At 37.7% G+C, this 13454-nt stretch overlaps 1 protein-coding gene across 1 annotated transcript in view; it reads left to right on the top strand.

The window, feature by feature from the left end:
* Window positions 1–13454, top strand: part of LOC136054270 (transient receptor potential cation channel subfamily M member 6-like) — a 49396-nt gene that overhangs the window by 13775 nt on the left and 22167 nt on the right. Inside the window, exons 2-3 of the mRNA XM_065745457.1 lie at window positions 8433–8512; window positions 9336–9374. Coding sequence (XP_065601529.1) covers window positions 8433–8512; window positions 9336–9374 — 119 coding nt within the window. The remainder of the gene's footprint in view (window positions 1–8432; window positions 8513–9335; window positions 9375–13454) is intronic.

Here is a 13454-nt window from a genome sequence, read left to right as displayed (position 1 = left end):
TTTACTGTAAAGCTGTGTCCAGTGCTATGAGCATAAAGAAAATTATTTATAATTTCATCAAGTCACGTATGGGCCACAAGTGATATAATGTACTGTAAATGATGCTGTAGCTGGTTTAAACAAGAAAGAACTTTGTCTAGTTTTGAATCTTTGATGGATGTAGGTGGTTGAGTGCCTCACTGCCAGGAAGGAAAGACACAGTTTCAGATACCATAAGTTGATTTTGCTAGTGTGAAATGCAAACAGTGAAAAACCATTGGCTTCTGTTGATCCCAAGGTGGAAATCTGAGTGAGTCTTGAAGTACTGTACTGGCTTCTGAATAATAATCTGGAAGCAACATTTTCTTATGACTGCCTTGAGTTTTGCTACTTTAAAATGACTTGCAGCAAAATAATTTCAAAGTGTGTGTGTAACTTGCTTGAATTTGTGGGATTTTCTGATGATGCTTCATTAGTGAATACAAGGAGACTAACTGCTTTATTTTCTCTGTGTTACCAATAGTACTGAGTTGAGAAAGATTGCCAGTGAAACAGGCAGAGCTATTCATTAAAGAGCCTTCTAAAAGAAACATGGAAAAGCAAAGCCATTTTTATATTTAAGGATTTATAATTATTTGCAAATACTGTATTATTTGTGCCTGCTCTTGTCTATCATAAGATTTTGTCTTTTATAATTTACTCTGCAATTTTGGACTGTTTTCCATCAATTAAAATCGTTAGAATATATACTTGTATGTCGTTATGTATGGCTATTTGGTTTAATAATCTATATTTTGGGCTGCTTATTGAACTGGCTTTGTAATAGGCAGTGATGTATTGTATTATACTGTGTTCCAATGCTAGCAATGTGAGACAGATGTCAGTGTTTAGCAAGGCAACTGCCATCAGCTTTAAGTACAGATTCCTTGTTTTCTGTATGGATTACAGTTAAGAAGCATAGCCACATTCAAACTGTCTTAAAAATACGACTCTGCTGGAGTTGTGGGTTATGGATCAGCCTATTTCAGGCAGAAGGCCAAATCACATTCCATGTCATGGAGACTTTTTGTCATTTCCAGCTGGGGAATATGACCAAAAAACTTCTTCAACAGCAGTAAGGAGATAATTTTCTATTTAGTATTTGTTGCCATGGCTCAACTTCTGCTTGCATTTATAAATGTTCTTCTGATTGTCTTGTGTGGTCCACTTTGGGATTAGAAGCAGTGTGTTGGAAAGCTCATTATAGTCAAACAGGTTTTCCTTCGCTGGCTGAGCTTGGGATTGCAGTTTTGGAAACATTTTTATGAGCCTTCAATTTAGGACTGCAATCCAGAAAGGCACTTAGGCATGCATACTTTACTTTTATGTGCAATTGACTAAGTGTGAAAGTAAATGCCACAGTATCACATTGTTTGAAGACTGAATTTATGTATTTCTGAGAAGCTGATAGATTCCTTTTGTTCTAGGAAAATCATCTGAAATCTCTTTTCTGTATGACTGAAGATTCTTAGCAAGTTCTTTTGTGCAGAGTTCTTGTTTTTGTGCAAGTTCTTTTTTGCTTACCCCTAACCTGGGTCTGCATTTACTCTACTAGCACAGGTGACTCTTATTTTACTGCAAGTATCAACAAAGAATTGAGAATTAACAGCTAATATGACTAAATGGATTACTAGGAAAAAGACAGAGAGCTTCTGCTGAAATTATTCTTTATTTTAAAAAATAGGAAAAAAAAAAAAGAATACCTAGCTGTGGAATTCCTGTGGAAGTGGCTCGGGAGTAACTGGCAGTTGTCTTTCATAATTGGGTATTTCACTCTTGAACAGTGGAGTGTACAAATTCAGTGTTCTGTACAGTACTTCTGTGAGTCTTCTCAAAATGTAGTGATGACAGTTTTCTCACAAATTCAATTACTTATGATGTAGTATTTTTGCAGATGTACGGAGTTTTAAACGCTTGAGCAAAGGAGCCAGTGAGAAAAATTGCAAAAGTGAAAGATACTTGTTAGTAACAGATGGAGTGATGTACTGCAGTGATGAAAGTTGGGGGTAACTGTGGCATTTCTGTGCTGTAAAGCCAGGCTGCTGTCCTCCAACAGTGTAGCCTGAACACAAGAACATTTTAGAATACCTGGGAGTGTGTTGAAAACCTCATGTTGGGTTTGTATTGCAATCTGGTGTTGTAAAATACACTTCTGCCCTACATGAATCTGAAGTGGTGTTCTTTGTTATGATCAGTTGCTATATTACCTCATACCATAAGTGTGTATGTAATGGAAACTAAAGAGGAGAGTTCCTATCCCAAGACAGCTTCAACAGTGTTGAAGTCTGAAATCCTTCATGCTGGCAGAAATTTAGTAGTTATCATGGGAAGTAGAAATATTGCTGAAGTCCTGTGTTTCATGTAGGAATTTTATGCATGAAATTACAATACCTGCAAGACCACTTCAGCTTTTATAGCTCAGGAAACATTCCAGGACTCAGGGTTAAAACAGACATAAATTTGCTGACAGGCTGAGCTCTTGTGAAACAGTTTTGAGTGTTAACTTACAAGAAATCTGGCTGCATTTCAGGTACCTGCTGTTCTTGCAAGTGGCTTGCTCTATGTTTAGTTAATTTTTAAAAGGGTTTAAAATGTTTTAGGATACTTTGCTGAACTGTATTCCTGTAGAGGCTATGCTGAGAAGTTCCTCGTTCCTCTTTCCCTCCCCTCACTTTGTGTTTGAAGAAGGTTGGTTGCACACTCCCTTTGGTTGATTTCCCGCAGCTTTCACCCAGTAATGATAGCTCCCTCCTTTCTAAGCACAGGAAATCACTTTTAGGACTTCTGAGTCTTTTTCTTGACATCAGTAGTTACAGCTTTTACAGGTACTGTATGGGTGCTGTGGAGTCCTGGAGCAAATGTATCAGCCCTGTGATTATCTGTTGCTACTAAATTAGTATTTGCTTTCATCTCATCATTTTAATAATAACAAAACATTTCTTAACTGAAAACAGTACAGCTATGTCTTGTTTTGCAGAGATTCTGCCATATCTGCTCAGCTTTTTAAAAATGTTGATTCTCAGAGTTAAGATCTTTAGGGATACTCATTGAATATTTGAATGAGCCTTTGAGATACCAATCAGAAAAGTGGTTGTGTGTAGTGGATTCTGTGCAGAGCAGAGGTGCAGTGTTTGGTAGCACCTTTCAGCTCTTTGAGAAGTGTTTTGGCTGAGACATGACATACAGATCATTGCAGTTTGTGGTATCAGTACAATTTGTTGCAGTGTAGTGAGTGATTACAAACTTGATTGTCATGAGTAGTTTTCTGCATGAACAGATTTTGTTCGAATGACTTAGCCTATTATTACTTAAACTGTCTAGTCATTATTTAATTTATGTTATCTTCCCTTGTCTAAAGCTATAATATGCAATTAAAGGCAGATGCTGCTTTTTTGTGGAGGAAGTGGTTATATTTCAGTAATGGGTGTAATTCTGAAACAGAGATGTGTGTGCCTTTCCATTATCTTTTGCAGAAGATTTGAGGATCAGGAATAGCATTTGGTGTCTTTAGAATATGTCTGTATCTGTGCCTTTCACTCCAAAGTGGACATTATTATACCTAATAGTCCTAAAAAAATACTGGTTAGTATTTGCAGTGTAACCTAGTTTTCCCGAGTTTAGTACTTAATAGTGCATGTTATCTGTTCTTGAAGAGGCTGAATGTTTCTTGCAAACCTTGTCTTAGGAAAACTGGTTACAAAGCACAACAATTGTACTTTTGCCACTGCTTGTTAGTATGTAATTGGTGCAGTATACATCTACGAGGTTTGACTCTGAGAAGAGGTATAGGAGGGAGCAGCATGAGCATGGGCAGAAGACAGCAGGAACAGGGATCACGGTGTTTCTCTGAGACAACTGGGAACCCCTGAGAACCAGGGACAGCGTGTGATGCCTGGGTGATTCACCTGCTCGTGCTGTCTGGCCCCCAGGTATGAGGAGTTGCTGAACCCCCCACAAGAAGTCTCAGTTGTGGCAGCATGTCACAGGTGTCCCTGCCAGGCTTTGGAGGATTGTTTATCTTCCTGCTGCTTTGTGTTTTGCCTTGCATCCCCGCCCAACAGGAGTTTGAAAGAAATAGACATTTGAGGTGTTCTCTGAATTTTACTCTCTTGATCTCATTCTTTACTACTGGAAACCTTACTTTTGTGTAATTAAATTTGACCTGAGAGTGTCCCTTTAATGCCATATTATGTAAGAATCTCAGACACTAAATATACTGGAGAAGTGATTAAAAGCGGTTTTCTAAAAACTACTCATGTGCCTTAAATTTCAGCGCCAAACTCTTCCCACTTCATTGACTAAATCAGGCTAGAAATCTCCAAAGCCTATTCTGTGGCAAGGAAGCATAAGCAGCGGTCCTAATCCTTAGTCTGGTAAGAAAAGTGAAGGCAAATCTCCCAAATAAAGGTCTCAAGATTTTCTAGAAGGAAAATTACAATATTGCTTTCGGTCTTCAGTATATCAGAAAATAAATTTGTAAATCAGAAACAGTGGGTAGATCTATTTTTGTAGTAGGAAGCATGCTTGTTGATACTGACTGGAAGAAATATATCTCAGTTGTAGTGAAGGAATAATTTTTGATCTGTTGTTGAAGTTTAATTGAATGATGACACTTTTGAAATGTTTTAAGAGAGAAATACACGTATTACGGAGGTGTTTCAGAAAGCCAGGAAGCAAGATTGGACAAACAGCAGAGGAGAAATCTCATTTCATTCTTACTTACCCAGTACTGAAGTCACAAATTGCTGTAAAGAACATGAAGGTTTAGAATCCTTCTCCTGTTTATTAATTTGGACATCTAATTAAAGCCTTAGATTGACAAATGGGTGTTATTTTTATGGCATATATTTTACATGTTAAGCAAAGATTTCAACTGTGTTTTGTATAATAATGGTAAGTATTTTGCATGTCACAGTGTTTCAGTTTTGGAACTTGTTCATAATAAGATGAAATAGAGTGATACAAACTTGTGTTTTATTTTTTTCCTATGGCTGACTGGGATTTCAATTTATTTATTTATTTAAGTGAAACTGTCTAGAATTTCATCTAGACAAAAATTATAGAGAATTTGTGAACTATGTTTTTTTGCAATGTTTGTTTGCTTCTAATTGGTTATAAAAAGAAATACTGAAGAATCTTGAAATGAAGCTAACTGAGATGAGTGTGTGGCTATAGGGCTATCTCAGAGAAACAAGGGCCAAAGTAGTTGAATTATTACTTCGTTCACTCAAATTAAACGGGAATTTTATCAATGATCCAAGATTGGATTCATGGTAAGTTGTCCAAAGTTTATCAGTATCAGTAGGATTTTTCCACTGGATTTGTTAGACACTAAATCTAACAAAACTGAAATTAGAGTGGCTTGATCAGTTGTAGGATATGTTAGTCACTGCCTCAACTGCATAAGAAAACAAGTGGTTTTGGACCAAAATAGTAAAATTTTGCACAAAGCATCCAGAATTTTAAGCATCCTTACTTTTGTCTTAACTACCTTACCTCTCTCCAGAGGATGAAAAAAATTATGTTTAGAACAAGATATGTTATTTTAGGGATAAGTATACCAGGCAAGATACCCCAAAAACACTTTATTTCCAGAAAGCTGGAGATAATATAGCTGGGGGGAAGATTGAATAATGCCAACAGCTTGTTCAAAAATATATAAACTGCTAGTGTTGTTACTAATCAAAATGACAGCAATGTGAATGTTCTTTTCTCATAAGGCTGAGCATGTTTTCTTAGCAAGTTCTGTGAGGTTTGGCAACCTCTTGGCAATTCCATTACTCTTTGTCCTGTTAATGAGAAGTTTGCTGAAGTTCATTCTTATCTGAGGCACCCCATAAATAGATTTCTTGTTCCTTCAAATTGAAAAGTGTTACCAGAAGTATTAAAGGATTTCAGAAAGTCAGAGTCCCAGTGTGTTATAACAGTAGAAACATTTCTCTGTTTTACTTGATAGCTCAGACAACTAGGAAAAAGTGATTTGGGAAGCGTGAAACAATAATGATTACTAAAAAGACTACTATTGAAAGCAGTGCATGCCTGCCCTCAAAGAAATTTTCTTCACTGCTTCTCAGGTTTTTCCTTGGTTTTAATTTTTGTCTCTTGTCTTCAGTAGTTGTCTTTCTGAGGTAATTAATTTTCCTGTGTGCCCATGCTCTGTCCAGCCCCAAGGGTCTTCCATGCTCTTCTTTACTCTAAGCTCAACCAGATACAATTAAATTAGTTACCCTTGGAAGAATACACATGCATATCAATACCTGCAAACTGCTTTTTAATAAACTCTTTCATCTTAATCAATGCGGGAGTGATTCAGACTACATTAAAATCAAAAGGACTGCTGTTAGCCTTGATGGGAGCTGGATCTGAACCTGCAGACAAGTTGATTTTTCACCCATGTATGTCTTGATATTCCATAACCAGGTGATTAGCTGTGAGTTTATGCAGGGGTTTTTAGGGATATGAAGCTGGAGTAAAAATCCTCAAACAAAACTTTTTTCTTTTTTTTTTTTCAATTAACAGTATTAATTCCTTTCAAGAGATAAAAGAGAAGTATTCTCTTTAAAAGAATTATTGCTGAACTCCAACCTCAGAAATGCTCTGAGCACAGCTCTTAATCAGTTGTCACCGTCATGAATTGAATTCTTTTCTAATTCATTGTATGAAGAAGACATTTAATAAACAAGTATTGAGACAAGTACTCACCATAAGGATTTTTGCAAGTTAGGCATATTACATGGGAGTAATCAATTTTCAACCTAGAAAATGAACAAGGAGTCAGTGTTTATTATTTGACTACCATTTGCCTTGCATGGCTAATCATGAAATGAGTAGCATGAAGTCTGCTCTCCCCATATCTGGAGCTGAAATTCTGATGGCAGTTTTCCTCCTAGCACCAAAAATTTTAAACTTGAATACTTCATGATCAGCAAGAAAGTCACTAATTTCCACTTCACTCACAAGACCTTCTCTGTTTTTGAGGTATCTTTTTGATACCTCGTTGCTGATGTGAAAAATCAATAATGGTTAATAATCAGGGGGCTGTACCAAGCTAGAGAGTTTTCCATTAATATCTCTTACTTGGGACCCAAAGAGATGGCAGACTTCCCTGTTGGTCTGGTCTGGCCCTCTGTTCCCTCTCAAGGGACTCAGCTATGACAGAAATGCTTCTTTTTGTCTTGTAGTTGTGATATGGATGTTAGGTTGACTTATGATTGGTTACCCCTCCAACCTGGATAGACCTTCATTTAAATCACTGTTTGTCTGTCAAATTCCAGAGCTTCATACCTGTTTTCTGAGGGTATCTTGGAGGTGAGGTGGGCAGACTGGGAGTTTGCTTGCTGCCCTGTGCAGCAATGAAGCACCTGCATCCGTTCACCTCTGTGTGATTGGTCCCTCCTTCTGCCTTGAGGCAAGACTGTAGGGGGATCCTTTGTTTCCTGTAGTTTGATTGGCTAGAACAAAAAAAGGTTCTTTGAAAAAAATCTATTTACAACAGTGAGTGTTCAGTTCATTCAGCTACAACAGCCTTCACTGGGACGGTATCCCAGTGGGGAAATTCCAACTAACATCACTTTAAATGCTAGGACCAGTCTTTGTTCCCTGTCTTTAGTTTTTCAGTATAGTCCTAGTTCAGTAAACATGTAATCAGAATGCATAAATTCTGAAATCTCTTATAATAATAAAATAAGAAAGAATAAATAGTGTATTTCACGTAAAAATGAAATAATGCCTTTTTTACACATTATCAGTTTTAGTAATATTGCTGTTTGGTAGTCTTCTATCAGAAGGAGTGTGCAATACTTTCAGTTACATGTATAGAAGATACCTTATTGCTCTCTTCCAATATCTGAAAGGTGCTTACAGCAAGAGTGGGGTTGGTCTCTTCTCTCTGGTGACAGGTGACAGGACAAGGGGAAATGGCCTCAAGTTGTACCAGGGTAAGTTTAAGCCCTTTATAGAAAGGGTTTTGAAGCACTGGAATAGGCTCCCCAGGGAGGTGGTTGAGTCACCATCCCTGTATGTGTTGATGTGGTGCTCAGGGTCATGATTAAGCATAGGGTAGTTAAGAGTTAGGGTAGTATGGTTAGGTCATGGTTGGACTTGATCTTTAAAGTCTTTTCCAACCTGAGTGATTCTGTGATTCTATGTATGTGACCCTCTAAATCATTTTCATGTTTATTGCTGAGGAATGGGAACATACTTTAGAATTCATATTTCCATGAAAGAAAGCTTGGGAGTAAAGGGCTAGGACAATTCAGAGCTGTATTTTCAGCTAATAGTGTGTGGTTTCATCTAACGTTGTGATGGGAATCATTCAGAGCTAGGCATTTACAGCAGCCTAAACTTTGTAATGCAATTTTTTGTTTTATGTTCCATTGTTAAGGAATATAATTTTGTTTGAAATGTCTTTTCAGACCCCCAGATCTTGGATAGAAGAGGTCTTCAGTAAAAGAGAATGTGCAAACATTATTCCCTCTTTGAAAGATCCTCACAGGTAAAACAATGACTTTCATTTTCTTTCTGTTAATTCTAGAAAGAGTCGGAGTGAACATTTATGGGTGTTTTGTGAAGTTTGGATGTAATTCTATGCATCTTTACCATGATAAAGTTGGTAAATTTCATAGATCCTTTCACCAGTACATTTTAAATGTTGCTGTTCATTTGAATTAGAAATTATGAACAGTTAACTTTCCATGCCATCCTGGATGTCCTGCTGTCAGTCCAATAACCAAAACTGCGTCATGTCATCCAAATGAAAGAGAGAAAAATTGATGTGCTTCTGATATTGAACTACTGCTGCACAGAAATCTGTAATCCTGTTCTACTGTTTTCTCCCATCCTCAAAATAATGCCCACTGTTGATTGCAATCTTATGAGACACAGGTTTCCACTCAGATTGGCATAGAGTGTGAAAAGAGTAAGGAACAGATCAAACTCTTCAGCTATTCTGTGAGAAGAAAAGCATAATTTGACACTCCAGAGTTTATCTAATGGAAGGTGCTTCCTAATTATGCTCAGCAAGGTCATGTTTTGAGGATGTGAACTTGCAATTTGTATTATGTCGTTTTGAGCACATGGATTGTGTAGACAATCGAGAACTTATTTTTGAAATGTAGTTAGAATATATATTTTGAGATGAAACATGCAAACCAAATCACTGAAATTATCTGGTAGCTCTTCCGATGATTAATGCAGAAGAAGACAACCTTTAATTCTGCTGGTAAGAATTTTGGCATAGAGGAATCAATATTTTATGAATACTGTTACAGATGTTTTCTTTTGTCCATGCATATAGTAATTATTTATCTTTCTCATAGATGTCCTGTAGGGTGCCAGGTGTGCCAGAATTTAATCAGGTGAGAATGCAAAAATAATGTATATATGGTAACATCTGTGAGTGAGTTTATCTTAGGATTCAGGCTGTATCCTGGGTGATACAAGGAGAGAGAGGGGAAGGTAATGGGAAACAGTAAGAATCAGAAAAAGAGGAATAATGAAATAAAGAGAAGAAAAAAGGCAATGGAAACATCCCCAGTGACAGATTTTCTGTAGATTTTTTTTCATCTGCTCTGCACTGGGCATTCACTCCTTCAAGTAACAAAAATTACATTATTCTGGTGCTTTTAACTGATGTGTATATTTTTGAAGCAGCTAGTATTGTAGGTTATACTAACTAGTTGGTTTCCATCCAATATTTTTTGCTTTTTTATTTTACATTTAACATTTTGCAGCTGGACTAGATGATCTTTGAAGGTGCTTTCTAATAGAACTAAAGTACTCTACTCCATTCTACTCTGTTCTACTCTATTCTATTGTTTATTCACTTATAAGACTTATGTGAAACAAGAATCACATTTTCCAAAAAGCAAATAAATTGCTTCTTTGAATCACATTGCTGAAAATGATTAATACAGAGAATAACACTGGTCTTAAAACCAAAGGAAATGATTTGTGCAAAAAGAATGGTTTCTGTAGAGCAGAAGAAAAGAGATCTTAAAATTCTTGCAAACATTTTAGAACTAGAAATGCTGTAAAGATTTATCGTTTCCTGCTAATTTGCTGATACTTTGATGTGTATGTAAGCAGAAGTTAACTTGTGCTTTGAACTGGTTAACTTGTACTTACTCCTTTAGGGCTAGGTAAGCCAAGTAAGGAGTACTTAGGGTATAGTTTCATGGTTTAATCTGATTTAAGGTAATATCACAGCATTTCTGCAGTTCTGTGCCATCTCCCCTCTCAGTGTTACAATATTGTTAGTTGGTATGAGAAACTCAATGGTATGAAAATGAACCTGGGGGAAAAAAAAACAAAAAAAAAAACAGAAAAGCTTTACATCAAATCAGTCTTCTGACACAGAAGAATTTTCCTAACAGGAAGTCATTTTCATCAGAGCATAATAATTGCTTATATTGTATTTATTAGATCAGCTGTGAAGTCAGCTTGAGATTTGTAATTTTCCACATAGTCCAAAATAGACATGAATGAACTTGACATCTATTATGATTCAACCAAATATCACAGTGTCATAGGCAATTGAAATCTTTTAGTGGTTTCTTATTTGCAAAGAACTTCCGAAGGTTTGCGAACGGTTTATGAGTGGGTTATGCAAGTATTTGCTAATACTAAGTAGAATAACTCTGTTAAGTAGTTCCTAATGAAATTTGGGAAACTTACTGCTTCTGTGGTGTGCTGAAATTACCTCTACTCACTGTTCAGTATGTGTTCACAATCACATCCCAGACAGCACCTAGACCAGTCTTACTGTGTGAATATTCAGGAATGCAGATTTGAGGTGTTTCACAAGTTGTCTCTGTCTGACCTTCTAGGCACATTTATGCCTAGTCATATTGTAGACTGCATCAAAATAAGCATGACCAGCAAACTAAGGGAAGTGATTATCTCACTCCTTGCTTGTGAGACCCGATTTAAGAGTACTGCATTCAGATCTGGGATCCCAGTGTGGACCTGCTGGAGTGAGATGTGAGAAGAGCCACAAGGGTGATCAGACCACTGAGGCACATCTTCTACAAAGAGAGCCTGATGGAGCTGGGGTTGTTTAGTCTGGAGAAGAGAAGGCTCTAAAGAGAGACATCATTGCAGGCATTAAATATTTGAAGAGGTCCTACAGGAGAAATGAGAAGAGATTCTTTATTTGGGAGTGCAGTGATAGGACCAAGTAATAATGGTTTTAAAGTGATGGAATACAGATTTAGATTAGACAGGAAAAAATTTCATTGTGAAAGTGATGAAGCAATGGAATGATTGCATAGAGAAGCTATGGATCCTCCATCCCTGGAGGTGTTCAAGGCTAGGATGAATGGGACTTCGGGAAATTTGATCTTTTATCAAATTTCATAGCATCTCAGCAGGTCCTGGGGATGTGTGTGGCTCCAGTGCCCTGAAGGAATACATGGCTCAACCACTATTTTTGGCTGCTAGCTCCTCTCCTCCTTGAGTTCCCTCACCAGGCACAGAGCACAAAAGCTTATGGAAAAGCAAAACAAAGCCAAACAACTTTAGTTGTACTTTAGTTGTACTTTAGTTTCCTCACCCATTCTAGTCTCTTGATCTTGGCTTTTGACCTTCCAGATTATGGAGGCCTTTAGCACTTTGTCCATTCCTTCTATTTGGCTCAAGAGAATGAGCATGCCAACTTGAGGTGGAGCATGAGCTGTTCAGGAAATACCAGTTCTTTTTAGTTCATACCTCTTGTTGTGAATATCTCCTAGATAAAAACAGGTGCATGTACCCTGCAGTGCATGTGTTAGGTCCACGTGCGGTTCCTTTGCTGTCTGCACAGTGTATTTAAACTGTTCTGAGTGCAGCTCATCTGTGGGTATATTTGAATTTAAAGGTTAAATATGCAGTGAAAATACTGCTAATGATGAAAATTGCTCAGTGTTCATTGGGCCTGTCAATTTCATGGTTAGTGCGGTTATTTGTCATGTCAGATGATTGCTTTCCATAGGATTTCTGATTTAAAAAAGTAAGGTTGCTGTGGTTCCTGCTGCTCTGATATGCACTGGCATGATTGCTCCGTTTATGGAGCATGACGTGTGGGACAGTCATCCTGTTTTCTTAATTGATGGAGATTTACTCTGTGGACTGAAATTAATTCAGATTTTAGAAAATGTAATCCACTGCTAATAAGTCTGAATGCTTTTCAGTGCTGTTCTTCCAAGCACTGGCATTTGTTGAGTCAGATTGTGTAATATGGTGTAGTAAGTAAATAATGGAAGTTAACATACTATTTAGTTGAGACTGCTTTTGTTTTACTGTCTTCCAGAATGACTCCTGGATAAGAGAATTTATTTTAGTGAGACCACTGTAGGAGCAGTATGATGGCTACAAGATATTTGCAGGACCAAAAATGATGGGGTATCCACAGAGTTACTAACCTTTTCTGTTGAGGATATTTTTAATGGATATTTTGCTGTTACCCTGGAGTCCCCAGAATAAAAAAAAAAAAAAAAGAGAAAACAATTGGAGCAGGGAGGCTAATTTCACAGCTGTAAGGGTATTTATCCTCTAAAGACCAATAATGTAATCAAAAATCCCTCTTTTTCTTATCCTTCCTTTAAGTTACATGCTGAGAGCCATGAATAAATATGGCCACTGGATTCATGTTCCTTATAGGCAAATGTTCAAAGCTTCTTTCCTTGTGTTACCTGATTTTGCAGCTACATTGCTCTGGAATGGTTTTAGAACATATATGCCTGTAGAGCACCTCCAAGTGAAGTCTGAGTCCACATGCTATTTGACAGCACTTGAAATGTCAGGAATGATCTTTCATTTCTGTTGAACCCTTGATTCCTTGTAATAGCTATTTAATTGCATATCTGCAGGAAACTTGGCTTATCCAAGCTCCAGCTTGGATACTTTTGTATAGATCATCAGCCTTGACCTGGATGGTCTATGAGGAGGCAAAATTTACCATGAATTGTGCTTTCAGGTTCATCAGAATAAGGTTTATAGATGACTAGTTTGTTTCAGCAGTTCCTGTGCTTCCTATGCAATTCCCTGTGTCCCTTCCCTTCCCTTCCCTTCCCTTCCCTTCCCTTCCCTTCCCTTCCCTTCCCTTCCCTTCCCTTCCCTTCCCTTCCCTTCCCTTCCCTTCCCTTCCCTTCCCTTCCCTTCCCTTCCCTTCCCTTCCCTTCCCTTCCCTTCCCTTCCCTTCCCTTCCCTTCCCTTCCCTTCCCTTCCCTTCCCTTCCCTTCCCTTCCCTTCCCTTCCCTTCCCTTCCCTTCCCTTCCCTTCCCTTCCCTTCCCTTCCCTTCCCTTCCCTTCCCTTCCCTTCCCTTCCCTTCCCTTCCCTTCCCTTCCCTCTCTGACAGCTTGTTAATATCTAAAATATGTAAAAGAAAACTAGAGTGTCATATATCACTATGAATATATCAAATTTAATCCTGTAGAACCGGCTGGAGCCTGCTGAAGTC

The sequence above is a fragment of the Cyrtonyx montezumae genome, unplaced genomic scaffold (genome assembly GCF_038088225.1).
Source record: "Cyrtonyx montezumae isolate F1298 unplaced genomic scaffold, pur_monq_1.0 scaffold_36, whole genome shotgun sequence".
Lineage (NCBI taxonomy): Eukaryota > Metazoa > Chordata > Aves > Galliformes > Odontophoridae > Cyrtonyx > Cyrtonyx montezumae.
Note: the sequence above shows the minus strand (reverse complement) of the source record. Positions and strands in the feature narration are given on the sequence as shown.